We start from the raw sequence: 27,337 nt of genomic DNA, 5'->3' as shown, positions 1-27,337 counted from the left end.
CTCTTCAGAGTGCTGAGCTACCTCCGAGGCCTCTTCCCTCTTTCCAGACTGCGGCCTCACCCCCGGGGAAGGCATTCGTAGCAGAGGGACCAGAGGCCTCTTCCACAGTGCCTCCTACAGCTCTGCTCTGTCTCCTCCAGCTGCTGACCTCCCCCTCTGCTCTCCCTCCACGGTCCCCACCTGTCTCTCCTCCACTTGGCCAAGTGTCTGGCCCTTCAGCCTAAGACTCCTTCCCCTCGGGTACTGGTCCTGCCATTCCAGGACAGCCAGACTGTGGTGGCACCCAATCAGGGAAGCCACCATGTAGCTTGAGGGGTTTGTGGCCCTCCACCTGGGAGGCCCCAGGGGAAGAAGGGAGAGGGGGGCTTGGAATCCACTCTGTCCCACGCTGTGCTGACAGATGTTTAACAACCGGCTCTCCCAGGGGAAAAGGGAGCCGTGCTCGTAGCATCTGCCAGTTCCTGACTTGTAAAGGCTTCCACCAGGGCCAGTTTAAACCTATCAGCGGCCGGGCGCGGTGGCTCAAGCCTGTAATCCCAGCACTTTGGGAGGCCGAGGCGGGTGGATCACGAGGTCAAGAGATCGAGACCATCCTGGTCAACATGGTGAAACCCCGTCTCCACTAAAAATACAAAAAATTAGCTGGGCATGGTGGCTCATGCCTGTAGTCCCAGCTACTCAGGAGGCTGAGGCAGGAGAATTGCCTGAACCCAGGAGGCGGAGGTTGCGGTGAGCCGAGATTGCGCCATTGCACTCCAGCCTGGATAACAAGAGCGAGACTCCATCTCAAAAAAAAAAAAAAAAAACCTATCAGCATGATTCACTGACAGCGCAGTTGGGAGGAGACTGAGAATGAGCACCCTCAAAGCTGAGTGAGCCGGCTCAGCACGGTTCTCCCTGTCCCCCAGCCTGTCCAGGAACTCCAAGCCAGCTCCTTCTCCAGACTGAGAATCCATTACAAACTTAGGTTTGTGAGGAGAGACACTCCTCCCCCTTCCCATTCACCACTAAAATAAAATAAAAAGCCAGGGCCCCTGGATCCCAGACCCCCAGTGGGTTATCTGAACCCCAAGAGGCAGACACAGTGTGCTCAACTGAAGCCATCTCTGATCGATGGCCTTAGAGCGCTGAGCCTTCTCTGGGCCCTAAGCCGACTTATTTCTGCTGCTCTGTCCCCACCCGAGGTTCTGCAGGAAGGAAGCTGCCAGCTCCGCTCCGTGCCCCAGGGCTGCCAGCTCCCACTGCCCCCACACATTTTCCACAGCTCCTCTCCCCACTCCCCCTCTCCCTGGAGCCCCTCAGAGACTCAGAACCATGTTTTGCCTTAAATCTCAAGACCTCCCACCTTCCCACCTCTTTTTACCTGGCCTGCTGATTTCTGCCGGCCCACCAGAGCAGGCATCCTTGGAGAGGGCGAGGGGGGAGGGCGTGGCATCAGGGAAGGAAAGGCCCCTGGCATTTTCCAGAGTAGAAGCATGTGCAGAGGCTCCCAGGGGCCAGACCGGTTGCCAGCTGGAAGCCCCTCCAGCTGGGTCTCTCCCTTCCCTTGAGGGCACAGCATTGAAGGTGGGGTGAATGCAGGAACCCATGCCATAAGACTGGCAGCATTCGCCATCCCCTAGTGGCCTCTGCCCCTCCCTTCAAGCCCCTGACCTGTGTTGCAGACCAGGAGGTATGTGAGGAGGGCTGGACCAAGTACCAGAGCCACTGTTACCGCCACTTCCCGGACCGAGAGACCTGGGTGGATGCGGAGCGCCGGTGTCGGGAGCAGCAGTCACACCTGAGCAGCATCGTCACCCCCGAGGAGCAGGACTTTGTCAACAGTGAGTGCAGCGGGGCCTCTGGGGCCCGAGAGAAGAGTGGCGGTGAGGCAAAGGGCCTCACCTTTCAGAAGGCAGCAGACTTGGGCCTAGTGAGACTGCAGGACAGGGACCTGGGGGAGGGGGACAGTGTTCCCGCAGTCTGAGCTCCCCAAGAGACGACAGCCTTTGGGGCCCGCAGATTTGGTTACAACCAAGGCAGCCCACTGCCAGCCAGAATCAGCCCAAGACTAAGCTGTGGCTGTCACCTGTCCATGCCAGCTTGGAGAGGTGGTGCAAAGTGCACTGTAAACACGCCCGTGCCGAGACCCTTGTAAGGACCTGAGAAGCAGGTGGCTTGCTCCTAGGAGCCCACCCACCTCCCTCCCTCCTCCTCCATCCCCTCTGCCTCCATGAGCTCAGGTTTATAAGACACCCTCGGGATAGCCAGCATGAGGCCTGACACCCTCACCCTTTCCCCAGACAATGCGCAAGACTACCAGTGGATCGGCCTGAATGACAGGACCATTGAAGGGGACTTCCGCTGGTCAGATGGACACCCCATGGTGAGTTCTGCTACAGGCCCAGCTCGCGGCCCAGAGGAGAGGAAGAGGGATGAAGACCCCCGGAGAGAGAGGCGTTCAAACCCCATGCAGACACTCACTGAGCAGCCGCGGGACCAGGAGCCCTGCGGGCAGAGATTGTGTCTCCTCCATCGCCGCCTCTGGAGCCCAGCCTGGAGCTGGACAGATTGCGCTAATGACGGCATGAGGCAAGGGATGGAGCGAGGAAGGAGACGAAGGAGTAAAAGCCACCACCATGAGGAATAGATGGAAGCTTTAGCGAGGTTTCTTGCCTACATTGGACCCAAGTGTACTCAAGAAGACAGACAGAAAGCAACATAGATGCTAGCCTTGCTTCTCTTTGTCCTGAAGCAAGGCTGGAAGGATGAGCTTTGGGAGGGCTTAGGAGCTGCGTTTCTGCCATCCATCCCTATCCAAGCAAGGCAGCCTTTTGTGGTCAGCCCTGGTTGGCCCTTCTGGATAAGAGGAGAGGAATCAGCGCATGAACAGGGCCTGTGAGTCTTGGGGGTTCTGAGCTCCTGAGAAGGACCCAAGCCAGGCTGTGTGACCGATTCCCTAGAGGACCCCAGGTTCCACAGCCCCTAGAACAGCCCAGAGCAGACTTCTAGCAGCCTCTGTGTAGCTATCAGATGAGCCTGAAGTTGGGCTAAACGAGAAAGGAGGCAACAAAGAGACTCCATGGGGAGGACGGTGGAGGTCAGGCCACCCCGCCCTGCGCTGCCCCCTCCTTACTCCTTCCCCACTTCCACCCACAGCAATTTGAGAACTGGCGCCCCAACCAACCTGATAATTTCTTTGCCGCCGGAGAGGACTGCGTGGTGATGATCTGGCACGAGAAGGGCGAGTGGAATGACGTTCCCTGCAATTACCACCTGCCCTTCACGTGTAAAAAGGGCACAGGTACGCTGGGCCGGGAGGGGTCCGGCGAGGATAGGGTCGAGACCTCCAGCTACAGGTGAGGCTCTTGCTCTGTGGTCTGGGGTGACTTCCTTGTCTCCTGGCTGCTGGCGTCTCCTCACCTGTCCAAAAAGCAGACGAGCTGACCTGGGGATCCCTCCCAGCACCAGCATCCCAGGGCCAATGGCAAGGGCGAGCTCTCTGCCAGGGACCATTTGCAGGGACAGCGAGCACATGAAGATCACAGGTTAGAGGACAGGACCCCCACACCACACTGCACACATTCCCTTGGATAGCAGCAGCAGAGTGACCCCCGAGGGCCCCCAGGTGAGGAGCCTCCCTGTCTTTGGGATTCCGAAGGCCATCAGTCACAGAGTCACAGTTGTCAGGCCTCGGTCCCTTGGCTTTCAGACTGTGGACTGAGTGCTGGTAGGATATGCCCCACTGCCCCTGCTCACCACCTGTGTCCCCCGGGCCTCCTTTGGGTCTCATTTTGCCCTGAACTGGATATTTTCATCAAGAAGCCCGAGTCTGCCACACCTTTCTTCCTCCCTTTCTTTCTTTCCTTTTGAGACAGAGTCTCACTCTGTCACCAGGCTGCGGTGCAGTGGCGCAATCTCAGCTCACTACAACCTCCGCCTCCCCGATTCAAGCGATTCTCCTGTCTCAGCCTCCCAAGTAGCTGGGATCACAGGCATGTGCCACCACACCCAGCTAATTTTTGTATTTTTGGTAGAGACAGGGTTTCACCATGTTGGTCAGGCTGGGCTCCAACTCCTGACCTCATGATCCACCCACCTTGACCTCCCAAAGTGCTGGGATTACAAGCGTGAACTGCCATGCCCAGCTCTTCCTCCCTTTCACCTTCTCTCCATTCCCTTAAGGACCACCCCCTTTGTATTCCCTTCCTGCTGTTCTAAATTGTTGAGGAACCCAGATGTTAGAGCCAGCAGCTTCCAGATTCTTAGCGCTGCAGGAAAATGCCCAGGGCTCAGTGTCAGGTGTTGAGGCTGTGTCCCCCACAGTGCCTCGGGTCACAGCCAGTGTAGGTCATCCAAGAAGACCCTACGAGACCCTTTATAAAGGGTGTTTGCCCCTCAGTGGCCTGCGGAGAACCCCCTGCAGTGGAGCATGCCAGGACCTTTGGGCAGAAGAAGGACCGGTATGAGATCAATTCCCTGGTGCGGTACCAGTGCACGGAGGGGTTTGTTCAACGCCACGTGCCAACTATCCGGTGCCAGCCCAGCGGGCACTGGGAGGAGCCTCGGATCACCTGCACAGACCGTGAGCATCACCCCTGCCACCCTCGCTGAGCACAGGGTTAGCTTCCGCCAGCACAGCCCTCCCCCCAGTCCCCTCTCGCGGGCACCCTGCACCATCTGCAGGGTTGAGCAAGGTTGGGGAGGTCAGGGGGTTGCTCAGTCACAAATCGCTGACCGGAGCCCCTAGAAGGGCCACGTACTTGTCCCAGGAGGGGACTCTCACTGAGAGAATGAAGGACAAAAAGCCAGAAAGTCCAAGAAAAATCAAAACCGGGGAAGCTGATAAAGCCTCCGGCGCCTCACTGAGTCCCCGGTTTCCGCAAGGGAGAGAGGGCAAGCTGGGGAGAGCCGAGGCTCGCCCCACTTTCTTTCCAGGTCCACTGATGTGTTTCCATCTCCCTTTCACCCTAGCCACCACCTACAAACGCAGACTACAGAAGCGAAGCTCACGGCACCCTCGGAGGAGCCCCTCCAGCACGGCCCACTGAGAGGGGCTTCCAGAACGCACCAGGACGCTGAGCCCAGGAGCCTGCCAGGCTGACATGGACCCACCCAGATGGTGTCCTCTTCTTGTCGCTTTTTGTCATATAAGGAATCCCATTAAAGAAGGAAAAAATAAATCCCACGTTGTGTATGCACCCACTCACCCCTCCACATCACCAAAACCGCATCTAATTTGTCCGCCGAATGCCAAAGCAAAGCAAACTTATCGTAACTCGTGGACTAAGTTTAGAGACATTTCTTCAATCTCCCATCGTGCCTTTTGAGGAACCAGTGCAGGGACAGGGGGAGAAGGGGAGGGGTTAAGTTAAATAAAGAAGATTATTTTTGTTTCCTGACTTTATCCAAGAGCAGTGCAATCGTTGGTCATTTCACCTCCAGGGAGAGCTAGGGAGGAGGGAGGAGGGCTCCGAAGGAGCTGGAAAGGGCAAAGGCCTGAGAGCATGAAGAACTCGGAACCGTAGCGGAATGTATTGGATGAGAAGCCAGGAAGGCTGCACCGTCTGTCTGAGGGAGAAGCCTTGGGGGAGAGGGGCGGGTTCCTGCCTCCTGCTGAAGGTGAGCTGGCAGGGGAGAGCCATCAGAGGGACCTTCTGCCGCGTGGGGCTTGGGTTCCCTCCAAGGGTCCGTCTTCCAGTGTCCTCTCACCTGGGTCTGCCACCCCAGCAGGTGGAAACTTGGCAGGGCTGCTGGGGGCACTTCCTTCCCAGTGGGGGTGCCGCCCAACCTTCTCCCCTCCCCACCCCTCACCCCCGGGACCGTGCAGGCACCAGGGTTCCGTGCACCTATTTATATTTTTGAAAACCGAAGATTATGATATTATAATAATAATAAAGACATTGGAAGAGATATCTCTTTTCTTTTCCCTTTTTTAATTTAAGAAGAAGGCAGTCATGACCTGGAGTCTCCCAAAGGGGCTTTTAGGAATGGTGGCAGTGGAGGCAGGTTTTGATCCAATGATCTCAAATTGGTGGGACTCTGCCACTCTGGTCTGTTCAGAGAGCCTGGGACAGTCACATCTGTTGTGCTTTATTTTTACTAGGGTGCCAATGTGTTTGGTGGATGATCTGCGTGTCAGCACAGGTGATGTGTCTGTATACATGTGTGCACCTGGGTGTGCCTGTCACGTGTGCGATGTGTCAGTCGGTGGGTGCCATGTGGATTTGCAAGTGGGCACTCTCAAAGAACAACTCAAGCGAGACATCTGGTCACCTGGTGGTTTGGCTCTCTGTGACCACACTCCTCATGTGGGTTGGTAGACTGCGTCCAAGAACAGAGGCAAAAATCAGGATTTATAAGAGGGGAAGGAAAAACCAACTGCAGACCGTGTGGGAACCGTGAATCTCGCTTACACATTTTCAGGGTGAACTGCTTGCCAGCTAGTAACAAAAAGGCCTGGGCATTCTGCCCCTAAGTACCCTGCAGCATAGCGAGGAAAACAATTCCAATTGTTTACAGACTCCCCCCACAAACCTTGAGAGCTGAGGTGGCACGTGCGTCCCAGGCAGTGTCCTTCCCCCAGGCCCTCCCCCTCAGATGCCTCCCTCATCACCGTCGCTGGACACACACCATGGAGTCTTTGTGAATGTGTGTGTGTTGCTTAGTGCATGCTAGTGTGAGTTCCTGGGTCCTGCTAACTTTTCAGGCGTGGGCGTGTGTACAGCTGTTTGTTGGTAGACATATGCTTGTACCTCTACCTCTAGAAAGAACAGTGGGCCAATCTCAGCACTTCGGGAGGCTGCGGCGGGCGGATCACCTGAGGTCAGGAGTTCGAGACCAGCCTGACCAACACAGTGAAACCCCGTCTCTACTAAAAACACAAAATTATCCACATGTGGTGGCGCATGCCAGTAATCCTAGCTACTCGGGAGGCTGAGGCAGGAGAATCACTTGAACCTGAGAGGTGGAGGTTGTGGGGAGCCGAGATCGCGCTATTGCGCTCCAGACTCAGAACGAGCGAAACTCCATCTCAAAAGAAAGAGAGAGAGAGAAAGAACGCACGAACAAACGGTGGGCCAAAGTAAAGCGTACAGCACTGGTCACATAGTAAGCGCTCAATAATTACTTAACTATTAATTAACGGATTAGCTGGTGGTACAACTGTGAGTGGTTTTCAAACTTGAGTGTGCATCAGAATCACCTAAAGAGCTTGGTGACCACAGAGTGCCGGTCAGCATCCCAGACTTTCCGACTCAGCAGGTCTCTGGGGGGGCCCAGGAATGCACTTCTCACAAGATCCCAGCGATGCTGATGATGCTGACGCAGGCCACACTGTGAGAAGCACCGGGCTAAGGGAAGAACCGATCGAATCACCGGTTGGTGAGTGGCAGCGGCATTCCTGTGCAAGGCAACGAGTCTGGTTTCCTGAGGCAGGTGTGGGAGTGGGTGGCAGAGGGTGAGGCACACGGAGGATTGGCCCCTCCATCTGGGCCTCTGAGGTCCTCTGGAGGCATGGCTTCCTCTGCCTTCTGAGAGGTGCCTCTAGTTCTGCTGGGCCTCACAAAGACAGACAGGCTGCCAAGGGGTGGGGACAGTGAAGACACAAGCCAGGTCCTCTGCCACCAGCCCGGCACCCAGGACCGGGCAAACCACGGGGCAGACAAGACTAGAACCAGCCCACAGAGTTCCCTGTTCACCCCAGGGCGGGACCTAGGTGACCTGGGAAGTCTGGGCTCGAACTGCCCCCACCACACCCTTCAGGCAGAGGGCTGCACCCTGAGACCGAATGAGATGGAGACAGAGAACAGGGCTGGGGATGGCAGAAGGCTGTCATAGCACCATTTATTGTCCCAAGAAAGTACACACACCTGAGGGGCCCTCCCCACACAGGGAAAAATGAGAAATTAATGAGAACAATACAGACTCTTTGGAACTGAGTGGGGTGGGGAGGGGGAGTTCTCCCTTCCCTCGGATTTCACCCAGACGCCCAGAGCTGGCTTCCGGCCCTAGCCACTCAGTGGGCAGACTGGGGTTACCAGCTTCACAGAGAAGTCGAAGTGGGCAGGAGAGGCCCAAAGCCCAGCTGCAGAGGCCCCCAAGGCCCTCTTCTTCTCCAGGTTGAGGGGCAGGGAGAGCTGTGGCCGCCATGCCCTGACTCTGGGCAGCATTCTGGGCAGGCCACCACCCGCTCTGGGCACCAACCCCCTTAATGAAGGAGACCAGCCTGGATGGTGCGGAACCCTCCAGAAGCCCAAGAAACCGCAAATGGCCCAGAGGAGCTGGCAGGAGGATTCCTGAGTGGGGCATCCAGGAGCAAAGGGAGGTACTGGGTTCTGAGTGCTTTACAAAAAATAGTAAAAAAATGTTCAGAAAATTAAATTGAGAAGTATAAAAACAGTTAAAACAGCCCCAACCCACAAGGGAAAATGAGCCACTCAATAAACACACAGCCGGCGCGGGGAAGCTGTGGCGGAGGGCCCCGCTCCTAGCGCTGGCGGTAGCAGTAAACCCCATACAGGCGGCTCTGTGGGTCGGGGAAGCCAAAGCTTCGGACCCCAGGCTCGGGGGGCCCGCAGTTGGGATGCGGGTGAATCACAGGGTAGCGGGCACTGCCATCTGCCAGCCAGCCAGCGTCGCAGCGGTCCAGGCCCTGGAACCTCCAGGCAGCAAAGAGCTGGCCCACCTTGGCGATCGTGGCACCGTCTTCCTGGCAGGCCTCTCTCGCCCCTGTCAGCGTCAGCTTCTCAGGGTGCTCCAGGTAGTACACCTGCCCTGCAGGAAACGGGACGTGAGTGCCGGGCAGCGCAGCGGGCAGCCAGAGAACTCAGCAAGGTCTGCAGAGATGCCAGCCCCAAAGACCTGTCTGAGCCCAGAGAGCTACCATGCTGTAGGCATCTGCAGAGAACACCTCCGGGAACACCTCCCGGTCTTCACCCTCTCCAGAGAGCCCCATCCACCTGCCGTAGCACCGGGGTCCCTCCAGCCATGTCTGCAACTCCTCCACCAGGCTTCCCCATTTGCACCCTGGGTGGGCTCCCCACCTGGGCTGGACCAGAGTCTCTCTCGAATTCAGGCATTTACGGAGCTCCCCCCACCACACCCGCCGGGCAGGGGGCTGCACCCTTAGACCCAATGAGATGGAGACACAGGAAAGGGCTGGGGATGGCAGCACCCACTATGTGCCAGACACTTTTCCAAGGTTTGGCATATGGCACTGAACCAGTTTCTGTTTCTACTTGCTCGTCTTCCTATGAAATGAGCTACTTTGTGAAGACAGGCTGTGTTTTGTTTGCCTGTGACTCCCCAGAGCCTAGACTAGGCCCCAGCCTACGGTGGGCACTCCGGAAACATTTGATGAATGAAGAAACCAATGGTTGGCACGGAGCAGCAGCAGCAAGGCAGTCGGAACTCAACCGACATGCTTCAGGGTTGGCTGGTGCTCTTGGCCCCCAGGTGGCAGTGCCAGCAGAGCAGGCAGAGGGGGCCAGAGCTCCCCAGAAGCTGCCCTCCCACAGGTCCCAGATGGGCACCACCCCTGAAGGCCTGGGCGTGGCCATTCCACTCACCCTTGAGGGCAGTGGCGAAGCAGAACACATCATAGCGGTGCAGGCGGCGGTGGCGGGGGCCGTAGCTTCGCACGCCAGGGGCCAGGCCGGGGCCGCCGCAGGGCTGGCGGGGCAGCATGATGGGGTACTGCACCGTGGCGTCCTGCAGCCAGCCCGCGTTGCACCAGTCCAGGCCCTCCTCCCAGGCCCGGAAGAGCTGCTCAAAGGAGGCCACCACCGCACCCTGCTCCGCACACACCTGCTGGCCCTCGTGGAAGTTGAGCTGGTAGCGCCCCTGGGGAGACTGGTAGGGAAAGACCACACCTGCGGGGAGGAAAGAGGAGCTTAGCGGGTGGCCAGGGGGCCCAGCAGCTGGATACCCGACTCTCCTCCCACCCTCGCTGTGACACGTGCTCCCTGCAACACACACACACACACACACACACACACACACACACACACACGCCATCCCTCAGAAAAACTCAGCAAACCTCTGAGCTCCCGTCCATTGCCACCTCTCTCCTGAGACTCAGCTGGTTCCCAGCAGTGCTCAGAAAACATTCAGGAGTTAAGGTAATCAATTAGTCAACTAACGTCCCCAACGATAGAATGGAAATGAAACCTAATTCACAGGGCTGTCCCAGGCCCCTAGTAAGGTTGTGCATCTTCTCCAGACAGGGCAAGGCTGGGGCTGTAGGGCCAGGTTTGGTTCCCAGCTCTCCTCTCATTAGCTGGGACCCGATCGTATGTTATTATGAATGTGGAAGTTTCCTAGGAAAATGCAAGAAACTTTCCACGTGGGGCAGATAATTGTCAAGAGAAAGAGAGGCCCTGGAGGCTGTGGGGAGAGGCTGGTGAAGGGTCCTTCCATAAGGGAGGCTCAAGGTCAGGGAGGTCCTGGGGCAGGAGGCTTCTCTCCTTGTGGCCGGGGTCTGATTGGGGCCACAGGCTTCCCTCAAAAGGTGTGTTCATGTTTGAAATTTTAATTATAATTTTAATTCAAAACTTAATAATGTTTTGAGATTCAGTCTCTACCAAGTCAATGAAACCTGACAGAGTAGAGGTGACCCTAGGGGTCTGGGAAAGACATTGATTGGCTGCCTTTGTTTACCCAGACTCCTTGGAATCTCCTCCCTGTGCCAAGGACCTGAGAATAGCCTGAGTCCCAAACCTCCAATCTCACCAGACACCTGGAGGGCAGGTACCTGGGCAAAGCCACACTGGGCGGCAGGGAAGCCCACGGGCCCTGACCATCAGCTGGTAGCCTCCATGTGTTTGCAAGGGGACTATTTCATGCCTCGTTCCAAATTCCTAGCCCTTGTAGCCCCAAGAATGGGGTGAGGGCCCCCTGTTTCTTTAGGCTGCCCCTGCAGACCCCAGACCAATGACTCTTGTAGGTTCTCCCCAACTCCACTGCCACCCCAACTTCAGGAAGGAGGAATGTGGCCCCTCTGAGCCACCATCTAAGCCATGTGGACACTGGTGGCAGAGAGAGAATGAATTTCAAGGATGTACATTTTACCCTCATCGCCACTGAGGGCGGTAAACGAGGGGTGACTGTAATTCCCCATTTTACACCTAAGAGGCCAAGAACTCCGAGGCGGGTGAGGCATTTGCCCAGATGTCACAGCTGGGACGGGCTGATGCTGGAGTCAGGGCACCTTCCTCTACCCCCGAACTGCCTCCCTAACATGCGGGAAAGATATGAGGACACACAGCCCCATCCTAGAGACAGAGAAGCCAAATACAGATTAAAGATCAAACAGGGACCCCACATACAAGATCGGCTTGAAGGGTGTGACTCGTTTGGACAGCACTGGATTTGTTTGTTTGTTTTTTAAAGGACGTTTTTACATAAAAATCAAGAGATCTCACATAAAAATATAAGCTTATCTTGTCAAGCCAGAAAATCTGGCAGAGCAGGGCCTGCATTCTGGTGTGGCATCATCAGCTGGGCCTGAGTAGGGCGGGGGTTCCCTGGGGACAGTACGAGGGCTCAGGACTGTTCCCAGTCCCCACCGCCCCCATCAGCTCGCACTGGGCTGCCTCATTCGCTTGTGCTGCTACGTTTGCTTAAATCTCAACCCTGTCTCTAAGCTGTGGCGCCAGCTCTGGTTTTGCTCTCTGAATGGGATATGAATGAGAGCCGGTAGAGAGGGGAACGGATTCTAGAGGCTGGGTGCTCGGGTTCAGACCCCAGCTCTGCTGTTTACAAGCTGTGTGACCTTAGGTAAGTTACTTGACCTCTCTGTGCCTCAGTTTCCTCACCTGTAAGATGGGGGTGGTAACAGTGGCTTCCCCCTGGGGTTGTTTTGAGCATTAAGTACTTTTAAATGTCTAAAGCACAGAGGACTGGATGCTTTCTCCGGTCCTCTCCACTCTGCTCTGAGGTCCCAGTGTCACCCAGTCCCTGCCAGGGTCTCACCCCGAAGCTCCAGCTCCACCAGACCGCTCTCATCCTCCAGCCCATCAATGACCTCACAGCGGTAACGCCCATAGTCCTCCAGCCGCAGATCCTGGATCTCCAGCGACACATCATGCTCTTTGTCCTGCCGCAGGTGCACGCGGCCTTGGTAGTCCCCAAAGGTGCGGTGCCTCAGCCCAATGGCCACCAGCACGTCCTTCTCTGGGGCCCCGTTCTCCGACAGCTTCCACCATTTGATGCGCACGCGCCTCGGGGAGACCAGGGCTGGCTCATAGCGGTAGCGGCAGGGCAGGATCACGCTGGCCCCTTGGTAGGTGAACAGGGTCTCCTCGGGTGTCTCCACCACCAGCTTCACTCCGTTGAGGAGGTCTTGGGGGAGAGGTAGGGTGCAGATGAGACCCGCTGCAGCACGTCTGTACCCCTGCAAGGGCCACCACACACCTGTCCGCAGCTCCTCCAGGCTCGGATTGCAAAAACGGCCACCAGGCTCCACCCCTCCCTGTATCCACAGGCTCTGCAACGTGACTTTGCATCTGCTTCCATCCAGAGATGACATTTATCACCCCACCCCCTTGAATCTGTGCTGGCCTCACCACTTGCTTTGACAAAATGAATGCCTTGGAGGTGACCGCTCATCATGCCTGTTCTGAGCATAGGTCCCAGGTGGCCTTGCTGCTTCCACCCTTTTCCTTAGGACTTTGCTAGTTACCATGAGCACGTGGCCGGGCTCGCCTGCCGGAGGATGAGAGACTAGAGACAGAGTGCCCCCGCCGAGGCCATCCTACCGCAACCAGCCCCCCGCTGACCTGCCCACCAGGGGCAGGCACATCTGCAAGACCCAACTGCAAGACCTGAAGAAATGGAGCCCCACAGAATCATGAGCTAAGCAAATGGCTGTCATCTTAAACAAGTCACTAAGTTTTGGGTGGTTTCTTACGCATCAAAATCTTACCGATGCAGCAGGCAACCAGAGCCTCCCCACATGAGGTACGTGGCCAGGACAAGTGGCCCTGACAGGGATCCCTCAGAGTTTCCTTCCCCACCACAATGGCCAGAGGACAGCACAGCCCTGGCTTCAGTCACTGGTCCAACAGTCCACCATGCCTCTTCCCAAACACCAAGCAGCCTAGTGAGCTAAGGGCAGAACTTCTAAAGGAGACGACGCTCAGGGCTCAGAGTTACAAATACACACAGAACCAGGCATGCAACAAAAGAATCAAGTTCATAGGCTAAGGCTGCCTCATCTTTAACTTGGGAGCCCCTATGGGGCCTTACTGTTTCCTTCTCTTGGGTCTGGACTTCAAGACATGCTTGACTTACTCCAGGTGGGGACAGAGGCCAGGCACGATGGCTCATGCCTATAATCTCAACACTTTGAGAGGCCAAGACAGCAGTATCGCTTCAGGCCAGGAGTTTGAGACCAGCCTGAGCAACATAGCGATACCCTGTCTCTACAAAAAGTGTTTAAAAACTAAATGAAGTCCGGGCGCGGTGGCTCAAGCCTGTAATCCCAGCACTTTGGGAGGCCGAGGCGGGTGGATCACGAGGTCAAGGGATCGAGACCATCCTGGTCAACATGGTGAAACCCCGTCTCTACTAAAAATACAAAACATTAGCTGGGCATGGTGGCGCGTGCCTGTAATCCCAGCTACTCGGGAGGCTGAGGCAGGAGAATTGCCTGAACCCAGGAGGCGGAGGTTGCAGTGAGCCAAGATTATGCCATTGCACTCCAGCCTGGGTAACGAGTGAAACTCTGTCTCAAAAAATAAATAAATAAATAAAATAAAAACTAAATGAATATGGTGGCATGTGCTTGTGGTCCCAGCTGCTCGGGAGGCTGAGGTGGGAGTGTTGCTTCGGCCCAGGAGGTCAAGGCTGCAGTGAGTTATGATTGTACCACTGGGTGACAGAGCAAGACTGGGTGACAGAGCAGGACTCTGTTGCTGAAAACAAAGTAAAAACAAGTTAATTAATTTAAAAGGTGGAGGCGCCGGGCGTGGTGGCGCGTGCCTGTAGTCGCAGCTACTTGGGAGGCTGAGGTGGTAACATCGCTTGAGCCCAGGAGTTCTGGGCTGTAGTGCGCTATGCCGATTGGGTGTCTGCACTAAGTTTGGCATCAATATGGTGACCTCCTGGGAGCAGGGGACCACCAGGTTGCCTAAGGAGGGGTGAACCGGCCCAGGTCGGAAACGGAGCAGGTCAAAACTCCCATGCTGATCAGTAGTGGGATCACGCCTGTGAATAGCCACTGCACTCCAGCCTGGGCAACATAGTGAGACCCCGTCTCTAGAAAATAAAATTAAAATTGGAGACAAGGGGACAGCCTCAAGGGTAAGCAGGAGACAGACAGGGAGGTTCCCTGTAGAGGAATGACGTGAAAATGAGCTATACCGAACGTGGCAGGTTCCCACATGCAGAGGTCTCAAAATGTGGTCCCAGGCCAGCAGCATTGGTAACACCAGGAATTTGCTAGAAATGCACATTGTTGGGTCCCCGTGCATCAGAAACTCTGGGAATGGGCCCCCACCTCCAGGGGACTCTCAGGCTCATTCCAGTTGGAGCTGCCCTGGTCTGCAGAGACACTAGTACAGAGGTTTGGAGTCAGGCAAGCCAGGCCTACATCTTGGTTCCACATTTTCCCAGCTGTGTAATCCAGGGAAGTCAAGCCTCAGCTTCCTCATTTGTATAATGGGCTAATTACAGTCTCTACAGAGGGCTGTGGTAGGTTGAAATCAGGTAAGGCAGGATACGGCACACAGAAAGTATCCCACAGAGATGAAGCAGGACTATCATTTAGGGATCACTTCCTCGGTTCTTTCCAAATCTCTAAACTCTCCTGAGTAAAGCTACATTTGAAGCTTTGACCTGAATAAAATGAAAATGTACATCCATATGATAAAATACTATCCAGCCACGTAAAATAATCTGGTAGATGTATATTCATTCATTGACTTAGAAAACGATTTGTATTCCATGAGGTGATGAGAGGCTACAAAATCACATGTACGGCCTGAGCTGATTTTTGTTGAAGAAAGTTGTCTAAATCATAAAGGAAACCTCGGCTAGGTGCAGTGGCTCATGTCTGTAATCCCAGCACTTTGGGAGGCTGGGGCAGGCAGATCACTTTGAGGCCAGGAGTTCTAGACTATTCTGGCCAAAATGGTGAAACCCCATCTCTACTAAGAATACAAAAACTAGCTGGGCACGGTGGCGCACGCCTGTAGTCTCAGCTACTGAGGAGGCTGAAGGGGAAGGATCTCTTGGGCCCTGGAGGTGGAGGCTGCAGTGAGCTGAGATCACACCACAGCACTTCAGCCTGGGAGACAGAGTGAGACCCTGTCTCAAAAAAAAAAAACAAGCCGGGCACGGTGGCTCACGCCTGTAATCCCAGCACTTTGGGAGGCCGAGGCGGGTGGATCACAAGGTCAAGAGATCAAGACCATCCTGGTCAACATGGTGAAACCCCGTCTCTACTAAAAATACAAAAAATTAGCTGGGCATGGTGGCGCGTGCCTGTAATCCCAGCTGCTGGGGAGGCTGAGGCAGGAGAATTGCCTGAACCCAGGAGGCGGAGGTTGCGGTGAGCCGAGATCGCGCCATTGCACTCCAGCCTGGGTAACAAGAGCGAGACTCCGTCTCAAAAAAAAAGAAAAAAGAAAAGGAAAGGCTAGAAAGAGATTCCTAAAATGTTAGCAGTGGTTCCTCCGGGTGGGGGTTATGTATGACTTCGCTTGCATATTCAGGGACAAAGGGGAGAAAGAAAAAGGTGACGCTGGCCTGGTAGTGTGAGGAAATGAAGGGTAGGAAGTTTAAGTCTTTTAAATTCCACAAATCTCACTAAAGTAGCGCTTGCACAGCGACATACATTCTGAAGGAAAAAGGTATGGTTGGCTAAACAATGGCCTCCCAAAATACCCTAAATCCTGATCCCCAGAACTTCTGAACGTGACCTGATGTGGCAAAGTGGACTTTGCAGATGCGGTTAAACCAAGGATGTCGAGGTGGGGAGAGTATCCTGAATTTTCCAGACGGTGTTTGGAGGGAGGCAGAGGGAGATTTGCAAACAAAAGAGGAGAAAGGCCACGTGACCATGGAGGCTGAGATTGAGTGAGGCGGCAGCCTCCAGAACTGGAAGAGGTAAGGCAAGAGCAGATGCTCCCCAAGAGCCCCAGGAGGCACAGTCCTGTCCACACCCCGATTTCTGCAAGTGAAACTGATTTTGGATTTCTGGTGCCTAAAATGGTGAGAGAATACATTTCTGTTGTTTCAAGCCACTAAGTTTGTGTTAATTTGTTACAACTGACCTAGGAAACTAATAAAATCGTGCCTTCTCTGCTGAAAGGCAGGGAGGCAGTTGGGAGTCACCCAGCCCCTGCACTCACCTGCAGGCTCATGCATCGTCTCTGAACCAGGCTGCGAGCTCTGCATGGCAGCTGCTGGGTATCACCGAGATCAGTAACCTGGTTCGATCCTTCCACAGACAAGTGGAATAAGTGTGTCTGTTTTTTTTTTTTTTTTTTTGAGACAGAGTCTCCCTCTGTCGCCCAGGCTGGAGTGCAGTCGTGTCATCTTGGCTCACCGCAGCCTCCGCCTCCCGGGTTCAAGCAAGCCTCTGCCTCAGCCTCCCAAGTAGCTGGGATTACAGGCGTCTGCCACCACACCCGGCTAATATTGTATTTTTAGTAGAGACGGGATTTCATCATGTTGGCCAGGCTAGCCTTGAACTCCTGACCTCAAGTGATTTGCCCCCCTCAGCCTCCCAAAGTGCTGGGATTACAGGCGTGAGCCACCGCACCCGGCCCTCAACTTGTATTTTTAATAGCTGTGTGACCTGGACAACTGAATCAACTCTCTGAGCCTCAGTTTGCTCATCCACAGGAAGGGAGGACAACAGAATCTACTTTCAGGCTGTGAGGGCAGGCAGCATCAATTCAGCCTGGTCAGCACCCATGCCGCGCTGGTGGTTAAAAGTGTGTATTTTCACCCTTGCCTACCTCAGGGCTTTTGTGATTTTTATAGATGACATATGCAAAGTATCTAGAAGCATGCCCAGCCCATGATGGGTGCACAATAACTGCTACTTTAAACAGTTCCCTGCCCAAGGCCACACAGCTACTGAGAGGTAGAATCATAAGATTCAAACTCGGGCTGGGCACGAGGGCTCATGCCTATAATCCCAGCACTTTGGGAGGTCGAGGTGGGTGGATCACCTGAGGAGTTCAAGACTGGACTGGCCAACAAGGTGAAACCCCATTGCTACTAAAAATACAAAGTTAGCCAGGCGTGGTGGCACGCACCTGTAATCCCAGCTACTCAGGAGGCTGAGGCAGAATTGCTCGAACCTAGGAGGCAGAGGTTGCAGTGAGTGGAGATCATGCCACTGCTATCCAGCATGGGCAACAGAGACTGTCTCAAAAAAAAAAAAAAAAAAAAAGATTCAAACTCACATCTATTTGACCCCACGCCCCCTTTCCACTGGGGGGACCAGGGGAGGACACATCTAAGCTTGACCCTGAACAACTGGCAAGACTTTTAGGAAAAGTAAAAAGCCTAAGTGAATTGGGCCCCATGACTAAGGGGCTGGCAACACAGGGAAACTAAATCACCCCTTCCTCTGTCTTAGGCACGCTGGTCCACTACAAGGGGCCTGCTGGGACATGGCTGCTGCATCGGGCCGTGTCCCTGTCCTCGCCTGGAACCCACAGATCGCAGCAGGAGCCGGGGAGGTCTAGATCACCCAGGGGAGCAAAGAGCTGTGCATGGGATGTCGCCTACCTTTGCCGTGGCCATTGCCTGCGTTCTGGTCATTGGCGCTGTTGGCATAGTAGAAGCCATTGTAGAAAGGCAGTCCGTAGGCACCAGGCAGCAGGGGCGGCAGGACCAGGAGCGGCAGGACCAGGAGCAGCAGGCCCATCTCCTCATGCCAGGGTGATCTGGGCCAGGCTGGGGCCCCTGGGCAAATTGGGGAGAGGAGGAAAACAAGGCAGCTAGAAAAGCCGGGCAGCGAGGCCGCACCCCTCCGCTCCAGCACCGCTCACTCACTTGCTCAACTGCTCACTGCGGGACACCTCAGCCTGCGTGCGGGACACCTCAGCCTGCGTGCGGGACACCTTCAGCCTGCGTGCAGGACACTGTTCCCGGAGCCGAGAAGACAGCAGGGACAAGCTGGATGACGGTCCTGCTTTCAGGGAGCGGCACCCCAAAGGCAAGACGGGCAATAAGCAGACAAATCAGAAGGAAGTAGCAGGCAGCTAAAAGACAATAGAGAAAAGTAAGCAGGACGATCTGACAGGCTTAATGTTTTTCAAGCCAGAGGTTTGAATTTAAAAGGTTGTGAGGAGCGATTTTTAATGACACCAAATAAACTAGACTAGAATAGAAGCTCTGAGGGCGCATATATGGTACATTAAGTAAAGACGAACCCTGCATTGAGAAACTTTTGTTCCAGTCCACAAACGTCTGTGGGAGGTGAGGTAGAAGGTCACAATGTAAAATGTAGTTCTTTTTTTTTTTTTTTTTTTTTTTTTGAGACGGATGCGTGCCTGTAATCTTTGCTAGTCTGGAGTGCAATGGCCCAATCTCGGCTCACCGCAACCTCCGCCTCCTGGGTTCAGGCAATTCTCCTGCCTCAGCCTCCTGAGTAGCTGGGATTACAGGCACGCACCACCATGCCCAGCTAATGTTTTGTATTTTTAGTAGAGACGGGGTTTCACCGTGTTGACCAGGATGGTCTCGATCTCTTGACCTCGTGATCCACCCGCCTCGGCCTCCCAAAGTGCTGGGATTACAGGCGTGAGCCACCGCGCCCGGCCAAAATGTAGTTCTTAATCCTCGTCAAGGTCAAAAGTAATGTTTTCCATTGTAAAGTTATTTACTATTATTAGCTGTACATGCTGCTGTTTTTACATACTAACGTTTACGTACATATCTTTGCCCAGGCTGGGCTCAAACTTCTGGCCTCAGGCAATTCTCCTGCCATGGCCTTGGGCTGGAATTACAGGCATGTGCCCAGCCTGTGTGCTCTTTTTATTTAGTTTGTTGTTGTTGTTTTGGTTTAGTTTATTTTTATTTTTATTTTTTTGAGACAGGGTCTTGCTCTGTCGCCCAGGCTGGAGTGCAGTGGCGCAATATCAGCTCACTACAACCTTTACCTCCTGGGTTCAAGTGATCCTCCTGCCTCAGCCTCCCAAATAGTTGGGATTATAGGTGTGCACCACCATGCCCAGCTAATTTTTGTATTTTTAGTAGAGACAGGGTTTTGCCATGTTGGCCAGGCTGGTCTCGAACTCCTGACCTCAAGTGATCCACCCACCTTGGCCTCCCAAAGCTCTGGGATTACAGATGGGAGCCATCGCACCCAGTAAGGTCAAAAATAATTTAAAAAAAAATTTTTTTTTTTCCTTTTTTGAGACGGAGTTTCGCTCTTGTTACCCAGGCTGGAGTGCAATGGCGCGATCTCGGCTCACTGCAACCTCTGCCTCCTGGGTTCAGGCAATTCTCCTGCCTCAGCCTCCTGAGTAGCTGGGATTACAGGCACACGCCACCATGCCCAGCTAATTTTTGTATTTTTAGTAGAGACGGGGTTTCATCATGTTGACCAGATGGTCTCGATCTCCTGACCTTGCGATCCACCCGCCTCGGTCTCCCAAAGTGCTGGGATTATAGGCGTGAGCCACCGCGCCCGGCCTTTTTAAAATTTTTTTTGAGACAGAGTCTTGCTCTATCACCCAGGCTGTAGTGCAGTGGCACGATCTTGGCTCACTGCAACCTCTGCCTCCTGGGTTCAAGTGATTCTCGTGCCTCAGCCTCCTGAGTAGCTGGGATTACAGGCGTGTCCTACTTTAAACAGTTCCCTGCCCAAGGCCACACAGCTACTAAGAGGTAGAATTATAAGATTCAAACTTGGGCTGGGCACGGGGTCTCATGCCTATAATCCCAGCACTTTGGGAGGTCAAGGTGGGTGGTCACCTGAGGAGTTCGAGACTGGACTGGCCAACAAGGTGAAACTCCATCTCTACTAAAAATACAAAAATTAGCCAGGCGTAGTGGCATGCACCTGTAATCCCAGCTACTCGGGAGACTGAGGCAGGAGAATTGCTTGAACCTGGGAGGTGGAGGTTGCAGTGAGCCAAAATCATGTCATTGTGCTCCAGCCTGGGCAACAAGAGCAAAACTGCATCTTAAAAAGAAAAGAAAAAGAAAAAAAAAAAAGGAATTATGAAGAAAAGATCAGCCCTGTGCCCAAGAATGACAACCCAGGAGAAAGCTGGTCGTTTTCCAGCGCTCTCTGAGAGAGGAGCAGCAGCACACAAGGCCCGAGGTTTCACATTAAACTAGTTGAGTTTGGGTCTTGGCTCTGCCACCTGCTAGCTGGGTGATCCTGGGAAAGTCATTTGACCTCTCTGAACAGAAAACTTCCTCTCTCCCGAGAAGACTAAACGGGAACTCAGGGGCTAAAGACAAGCATAGCCTTGAATGCTAAAGTTGATGCACAGGACAGGGTCCTGAGTGGAGTCAGGAGTGGCAGTTGCCACTTAGTTGCTGCCTTGCCCCAGCATCTCTGAGCATCTGAGGGGAAGGATGGGCAGTCTCCGCTCCCCTACCCTGGCTATCCAGCCACCAACTCCTCAGGACCACCGCAGAGTTTCCACCAGCTGGAAGGCCCAAGACCAAGTCCAGCCCAGTCCCCTTGGCAGTAGATAGCTCCCCGAATCCGCTGGAGTCCTGCCTGGGCACTCAGACCTGGGCTCGGTATTGGAGCAGGACACACTGCATCCTGCTGAGTTACTTCTGGCAAGTTCAACTCTCTGTGCCTCCATTTCCTCATCTGTTAAAAAAAAAAAAAAAGGCCGGGCGCGGTGGCTCAAGCCTGTAATCCCAGCAGTTTGGGAGGCCGAGGCGGGTGGATCACGAGGTCAAGAGATCGAGACCTTCCTGGTCAACATGGTGAAACCCCGTCTCTACTAAAAGTACAAAATATTAGCTGGGCATGGTGGCGCGTGCCTGTAATCCCAGCTACTCAGGAGGCTGAGGCAGGAGAATTGCCTGAACCCAGGAGGCGGAGGTTGCGGTGAGCCGAGATCGCGCCATTGCACTCCAGCCTGGGTAACAAGAGTGAAACTCCGTCTCAAAAAAAAAAAAAAAGAAACTTAAGACTGGATATGGTGGCTTACACCTGTAATCCCAGAGCATTTTGGGAAGCCGAGGTAGGTGGATCACCTGAGGTCAGGAGTTCGAGACCAGCCTGGCCAACATGGTGAAACCCCTTCTAAGCCTCTACTAAAAATACAAAAATTAGCTGGGTGTAGTGGCAGGTGCCTGTAATCCCAGCTACTAGGGAGCCTGAGGCAGGAGAATTGCTTGAACCTGGGAGGCAGAAGTTGCAGTGAGGCAGTAAGCCAAGATGGTGCCACTGCACTCCAGCCTGGCTGACAGAGCAAGACTCCATCACACACACACACACACACACAAAAGGAACTTGATGGGCTGTGGTGACGATTATGGCATGTAGCAGGTGCTCAACAAATGAACATGGCGAAGATTTCAGGCTCTAGAAGGAGACTGGCCACCTGGATTCAGTTCTGGCTCCACCCACATACTAACCCTCTGTCCTGGGACAAGTCACTGCACCTCTCTGAGCCTCAGTTTCTTCATCTGTAAAATGGGGGTCACAAGCTGGGCATGGTGGCTCATGCCTGTAATCCCAGCACTTTGGGAGGCTGAGGTGGGCAGATCACCTGAGGTCAGGAGTTCGAGACTAGCCTGGCCAACATGGAGACACCCCATCTCTACTAAAAATTCAACAATTAGCTGAATGTGGTGGTGAGCACCTGTAATCCCAGGTACTCGGGAGGCTGAGGCAGGAGAATCAGTTGAACATGGGGGGCAGAGGTCGCAGTGAGCTGAGATCGCACCATTTCACTTTAGCCCGGGCAACAAGAGCAAGACTCCATCTCAAAAAAAAAAAAAAAAACGGGGGTGACGACAATACTAACCAGAAAACACTTTTGTGAAGATGAAGGGAGAGAATATCTGCAGAGCACTTAGAAACTGCTTGATAAGGAGCAAGCGCGGGGAGAATACGGCCTGCAGCTACACCTGTGAGCAGCTGGCACGGTGACGTCGTACGCCCGCTCAGTGGCTCTTCCTCCTCCCTCACTGCCTAGAGAGAAAGTGGTCACCACTGTCTCCTCTTCACAGTTGAGGAAATCGAGGCCAAGGGTGGGGGTCAGTGAGGCATTGTTTTTGTCAAATATCTAGAACTTAGAGAAAGTTGACGGCCAGCCCTTTGCTTTTCCCAGGCCCCTCTTCCCTAGGGACGCCTCCACCTAAGAACAGTAAGCTGAGCCTGGGTTTGGAGGGAGGGTGGGTGCCACCTCCCCGTCAGGTGCACATCAGCACGGGCTGCCGGGAGCACAAGTCCCCCAGGTCCCAACCGGAGGCAGCATCGCCCGCGAAGCCTGCCCGAGCGTGGCTCCCAGCGAGAAATCTGACATCCGTGTCCCTGTTTGGACAGGGCTTGACGGGCGCCTTTGACACCCGGCCCGCAGGAAAACGAAAGCGGGACGCGTTTCCTGCCAGCATTCCCAGCAGCGGGCCCAGGCAGCGCCGCAGGAGAGGAGCCAGGGCCCTCTCAATCGCCCCCCCCCTGCTGCAGGGGGCACAGGTGCCCCCGAGGGTCAGCGCTGGGCACCGACGTCCGGACAGGGTCACAGGCTGCCTGCGGCCACCCAGCGGGCTGGCGGCGGGACTGAGTCCAAGTGCCGCGCTGTTTCCATCCTGGCGGCGCACGCGCCTCCGTTCCTCCCTAGGGGTCGCCACCCCCACCCAGGGTTCTACCCTCCACCCTCCCTGCCCTTCTGGCCTCGCTGTGGCTGGGGCAGGAACCCCGGTGAGCGAGGCCTGGAACCCAGAGGCATCCGTTGCGTTTGCCCCCGGGGCTGCCAGATCGGGCCCGCCGCGGTCCGGAGGCGCAGGTTGCCGCGCGCAGCCTCGCAGGGCTCCCTGCCCCCGGATTATTCACAGATGCCCAGGAGCAGGCTGGGGCGCCGCGGACGGCACTGGAGCACACACGACACGGGAGGGCGCCGAGCGGCCCCCGGCGGAAAGGGGATTGGGGCTGGACGGTGGTCTCGGAGGTCACGGGATCCATTCGGGCTCTGCGCCCTCGCGGTGGGCACGAGGGTCCCACGCGAGTCCGCCCGCGCCCCCGCGCAGCTCTCACCCCACCTGTGCCCCGGGCGCCCCTCGCCCGCGATCACAGCCCATCTCAGCCCGGCCTCCGCAGTGCCCAGCCCACGCCTCCTGCCGCGTCCCCGACCCTGCCCGGGAGGACCCGGAGGGCACCCAAAGTGGGAGGGAGGAACCCAGCCCGCACACAGCCCCAGAAGCCCGGCGACCCCGGAGCCACGTACCGTCCCCAGGCGGCTCCTCGACAGCTAGGGCGCTCGGGGGCGCGAGCTGCCCCGGTCCAAGGCGGCAGTCGGATTTGGGAAGCTTAAAAGGCCAGAAAGGAAGCGGCAGCAGACAAGCCCCCGCGCTCCCGCTGGACCAGCCCCTTAAAGGAACACGAGCGCCTTTCCCTCCCAAGGACTGGGCACGAAGGGACGAGTTGCTGCAGACTTGAGCGGCCTCCAGACTCGCTGGGAACCCCCGCAAAGGCGGTGTGCGAGAGTTGATGATTTCACGTCTTGGGAAAGGAGAGTAGGGGTGGAGTAGGAACGTTTGGGGAGGGGGATCCCCTTTGAAAGCCTAGTTTGCCAAAAACAGTGGGAGTAAGCAAGGAAGCCACTGTCCAGCATTCTGCTACCGGCTAAGGCTGCTCCCCACCTTTGGGTGTGGAAGAGGTGAGACTTCCGTATTTCTTTCTTTTCCCAATAGAAAGCAACGGAGCTGGGCGCGGTGGCTCAAGCCTGTAATCCCAGCACTTTGGGAGGCCGAGGCGGGTGGATCACGAGGTCAAGAGATCGAGACCATCCTGGTCAACATGGTGAAACCCCGTCTCTACTAAAAATACAAAACATTAGCTGGGCATGGTGGCGTGTGCCTGTAATCCCAGCGACTCAGGAGGCTGAGGCAGGAGAATTGCCTGAACCCAGGAGGCGGAGGTTGCGGTGAGCCGAGATCGCGCCATTGCACTCCAGCCTGGGTAACAAGAGCGAAACTCCGTCTCAAAAAAAAAAAAAAAAAAGAAAGCAATGGAGTGAGGCCGGGCGCAGTGGCTCACGCCTGTAATCCCAGCGCTTTGGGAGGCCGAGGCTGGTAGATCACCTGAGGTCGGCAGTTCAAGACCTGCCTGGGCAACATGGTGAAACCCCATCTCTACTGAAAATACAAAAGTAGCCGGGGCCGGGTGCGGTGGCTCAAGCCTGTAATCCCAGCACTTTGGGAGGCCGAGGCGGGTGGATCACAAGGTCAAGAGATCGAGACCATCCTGGTCAACATGGTGAAACCCCGTCTCTACTAAAAATACAAAAAATTAGCTGGGCATGGTGGCGCATGTCTGTAGTCCCAGCTACTCAGGAGGCTGAGGCAGGAGAATTGCCTGAACCCAGGAGGCGGAGGTTGCGGTGAGCCGAGATCGCGCCATTGCACTCCAGCCTGGGTAACAAGTGCGAAACTCCGTCTCAAAAAAAAAAAAAAGTAGCCGGGAGTGGTGGAGCATGCCTGTAATCCTGGGGAGGCTGAGGCAGGAGAATCACTTGAACCCAGGAAGTAGAGGCTGCAGTGAACCAAGATCATGCCATTGCACTCCAGGCTCGGCAACAAGAGCAAAACTCTATCTCAAAAAAGAAAAAAAAAAAAAAAGCAAGGTTGCTGACATCCTCCTGCCCCTGAGTTTGGCCATGATGAAACACTGGCCAGATTCCTAACTCACTGTAAGGCACACAGCAGGTGCTATCCTCGGGACATGGGGCTTGAATGAGTGTCCCTGGCTGGGAGGGAACCACAGGATCGAATGTCTCTGCAGCCTGCAGGGGCAATCAGGCTTCTGAGTGGTCCCCCAACAGGGGTGGGCCTCCCTTTGGAATTCGGTTATCAGCACCACCATCCAGGCAGCCGTTCAGGATGCCTCTGTTTGGACAGGCTGTTTTCTTTCCTGTCCAGACCAATGGGGTCCCTGGCCTGTACAGCCTGATGTTTTGTCAGCAGCAAAGACTAAGGAGGTCCTTCAGCTTTGGCTGGGGGAAGGGTCGAAGGCTCACAGGATCACAGGGTCGCATAGCCCAGAGCCTCTTAACACAGCCCAAGGTGGCCCATGAGTGTGTGTGTGCGTGCACGTGTGCATGCATGTGTGTGTGTTACACACAGCCAAGGGCAAGTCAGAGCACAAAGAACTGTGATTAACAGGTAAACAGAACCTAAAAGGAATGCCAGGCTTGATGGGCAAAGGGGAGCCAGGGAAGGGTCCCCTGCAGATTCCCGACGGGGGAGAGGATGGACAGCAGGGAGAGCCCGTTTGGTTACAGTAAGTGGAGTTGAACATGCCAGCCAGGGTAGGGGCAGCCAGCAGGTGGAATCTTAACACTCACCCTCTGCCTTGCAGTCGGGCAGAAAACGTCAATGTGCAGGAGTGATGGTAAAATGGAAGACAAATGGAAGACGTTGTTGAGGGAGAGAAGCCAAGGAAGGAAGGAGGGGCTCAGGAGTGAAGGGACTCTGCTCCAGGGTCCCAGGAGGGGGACTTTCAGAAGGCTGTGGCCAACCGACCCCAAAGCAGAGATGCTTCTCCCACTGTCTGCTCATCCTGAGGGGAGGCTGGAACAGGGGTTCAGGGCAGGAAATGCCCCCGGGAAGGAGTCCTGAGGCTCGAAGGCACCCAGAAAGACATGGCTCAAAACTCAATGCACACCGCTCCACAGAAGAGAGCTTGAAAACAGGAAGCAGTAGGTCAAGGGACCCCCAGAAGAACGGCGTCCCCCATCCTCAGTTCCTAGGAAGACCACTGCCTGGACCTTTTATTCCAACCCTGCCAGGCCCGGTAGCCCAGCATCGCTAGGTCTCAGAAAGGAGCCACTTCCAGTGCATTTCCCTGGTGTGGTTCCAGCAAAGCCGCGCCCTCCCTTTGGCAGTCCTGTGGCCCCACCTCCTGTTGCTCAGAAGCACCCCCCGCCTGCAGAGCACAGGACAGCTCCCAAAGTTTGGAAAAATTCACCTTGAAGACGAGGGTGGTTTTTTTCAAGCCTCTGACTGCAAGTCACCCTCCCAGATCAGCAGGACACTGGCCTGCATGGCCCACCCCGACTTCTTGATGGCCCCCACACAGGGGGGAGCAGCGAGGGTACCCCTAGAGCACACAGGCCAGTGGCCTACCAGGAACCAGTGTGTTCAGCCAGGAGGCCTCGTGCCCACTTGGCAGAGCCCTGGCTCCTCCTCCAGTCCCACGCTGCACCCACCCAAAACCGTCTGAAGGCGCGCAGGTTCACTGGATTTCTGATAGTTTCTCCAGCCCCACTCCAGTTGCAGAGAGAATGGAAACTGCTGAAGGGGAAAACCAGCTGCCCCAGCCTGGCCTGTCTTCCTGGCAGGAAGGGAGCGAAGGCATTCAGGAGACAGCGCTGCCAGGTGCTCGCTGGGCCCCTGACCAGGCAGCGGCTGTGGGTCCCAGAGCCAGACAGGCATGGGGGTAGAAAGCAGAGGGAAGAAGGAAAGTTAGGATTTGAGGACCTGACTCCCTCCAGGCCACCGTGGATCACAGTCACCCACCACCTCCTATGAAGTTATCTGTGGTCAGGCAGGTGACGGAAAGCAAGCCGGGGCTCAGAGAAGAACACAGGTGGGCGGTGGGGAAACCAGCACAAATTACGTCCCATTCCCATGAAACAAGAATGAACCACACCAAGAGTTCCCGTGAAAAAGATTAATATATTTTGGAAGCTGCCTGTGTCCTCTGGGGTGGAGAGCCAGCACAGAGGGCCCCGAATGCCCACCCTGCTAACCCGCACCCTCCTCTGACCTCGCTCCCTTATCTACCCGTACACCTGCCCCGCCCGCTTCTGTCTCACTGGGCTTCAGGACAAGCGACAAGAGAGGTCTCCAGGGAGACAAGGGGAAGTGTCTTGGGGCAGACGGCAACAGCAGTTGTGGCCACATGGTACCCCAGGGCTGATGGGCAAGAGGCTATTATCTCCAGTCTGGCACTTGCGGGCCTTTCTTGAGGTCACCATGGGAACGTGATGTGTGGGAGAGGGGCTAGGAGAGCAGAGACACATGCGACTGGGATCAGGGGTCTGGACAGGGGCAGGGAAACCACACGCCCTACTTTGCCCTTCTCTGTCAGTCCCAGATCTACTCAGCTCCCTCAGTACCTAAGAAAACAAGCTGGTGAGGGCTGGGGGTTAGGGGCTGGGGGTTAGGGACTGAGGATTAGGGGCTGGGGGTTAGG

General features: G+C 55.4%; 3 protein-coding genes across 4 annotated transcripts in view; 1 reads left to right on the top strand and 2 right to left on the bottom strand.

The window, feature by feature from the left end:
* ACAN (aggrecan) overlaps positions 1–5,892 on the top strand; it is a 63,054-nt gene extending 57,162 nt beyond the window's left edge. Inside the window, exons 14-18 of the mRNA XM_032262489.1 lie at positions 1,665–1,823; positions 2,283–2,365; positions 3,139–3,283; positions 4,382–4,564; positions 4,954–5,892. Of these exons, the coding sequence (XP_032118380.1) occupies positions 1,665–1,823; positions 2,283–2,365; positions 3,139–3,283; positions 4,382–4,564; positions 4,954–5,030 (647 nt within the window). The 3' untranslated portion in view covers positions 5,031–5,892. The remainder of the gene's footprint in view (positions 1–1,664; positions 1,824–2,282; positions 2,366–3,138; positions 3,284–4,381; positions 4,565–4,953) is intronic.
* A 1,907-nt stretch (positions 5,893–7,799) lies between these two features.
* Positions 7,800–23,531, bottom strand: HAPLN3 (hyaluronan and proteoglycan link protein 3). 2 transcript variants are annotated; one of them, XM_032262449.1, is made up of 5 exons: positions 23,367–23,531; positions 17,728–17,913; positions 11,953–12,321; positions 9,549–9,851; positions 7,800–8,754 (listed from the first exon to the last, which is right to left on the bottom strand). In XM_032262449.1, exons 2-5 carry the CDS (start codon positions 17,864–17,866, stop codon positions 8,468–8,470), a joined length of 1,098 nt encoding a protein of 365 aa, XP_032118340.1. In that variant the 5' UTR covers positions 17,867–17,913; positions 23,367–23,531; the 3' UTR covers positions 7,800–8,467. The 2 variants fall into 2 exon arrangements, with proteins under 2 accessions (XP_032118340.1, XP_032118341.1); XM_032262450.1 differs by lacking the exon at positions 23,367–23,531 and adding an exon at positions 20,641–20,786.
* A 3,266-nt stretch (positions 23,532–26,797) lies between these two features.
* The window catches only part of MFGE8 (milk fat globule EGF and factor V/VIII domain containing), a 15,861-nt gene continuing 15,321 nt past the window's right edge, over positions 26,798–27,337 (bottom strand). Inside the window, exon 8 of the mRNA XM_032262448.1 lies at positions 26,798–27,337. This exon is cut by the window's right edge and continues 355 nt beyond it. The gene's annotated coding sequence lies outside the window, so the exon portion shown is untranslated.

This window comes from Sapajus apella, unplaced genomic scaffold, assembly GCF_009761245.1.
Source record: "Sapajus apella isolate SASKATOON/1434 unplaced genomic scaffold, GSC_monkey_1.0 scaffold129, whole genome shotgun sequence".
Classification (NCBI taxonomy): domain Eukaryota; kingdom Metazoa; phylum Chordata; class Mammalia; order Primates; family Cebidae; genus Sapajus; species Sapajus apella.
The sequence above is the reverse complement of the archived record's forward strand: the minus strand, read 5'-3'. Positions and strand labels throughout refer to the sequence as shown.

Excerpts from the sequence above, each read along its gene's own strand:
- HAPLN3 (XM_032262450.1), bottom strand. The coding sequence starts at position 20,779 with ATGAGGAAATGGAGGCACAGAGAGTTGAACTTGCCAGAAGTAACTCAG. Across the intron at positions 12,322-17,727 it reads AGGCAATGGCCACGGCAAAG|ACCTCCTCAACGGAGTGAAG; the intron begins GTAGGCGACATC and ends CTCTCCCCCAAG. Across the intron at positions 9,852-11,952 it reads GGTGGAGCTGGAGCTTCGGG|GTGTGGTCTTTCCCTACCAG; the intron begins GTGAGACCCTGG and ends TCCTCCCCGCAG.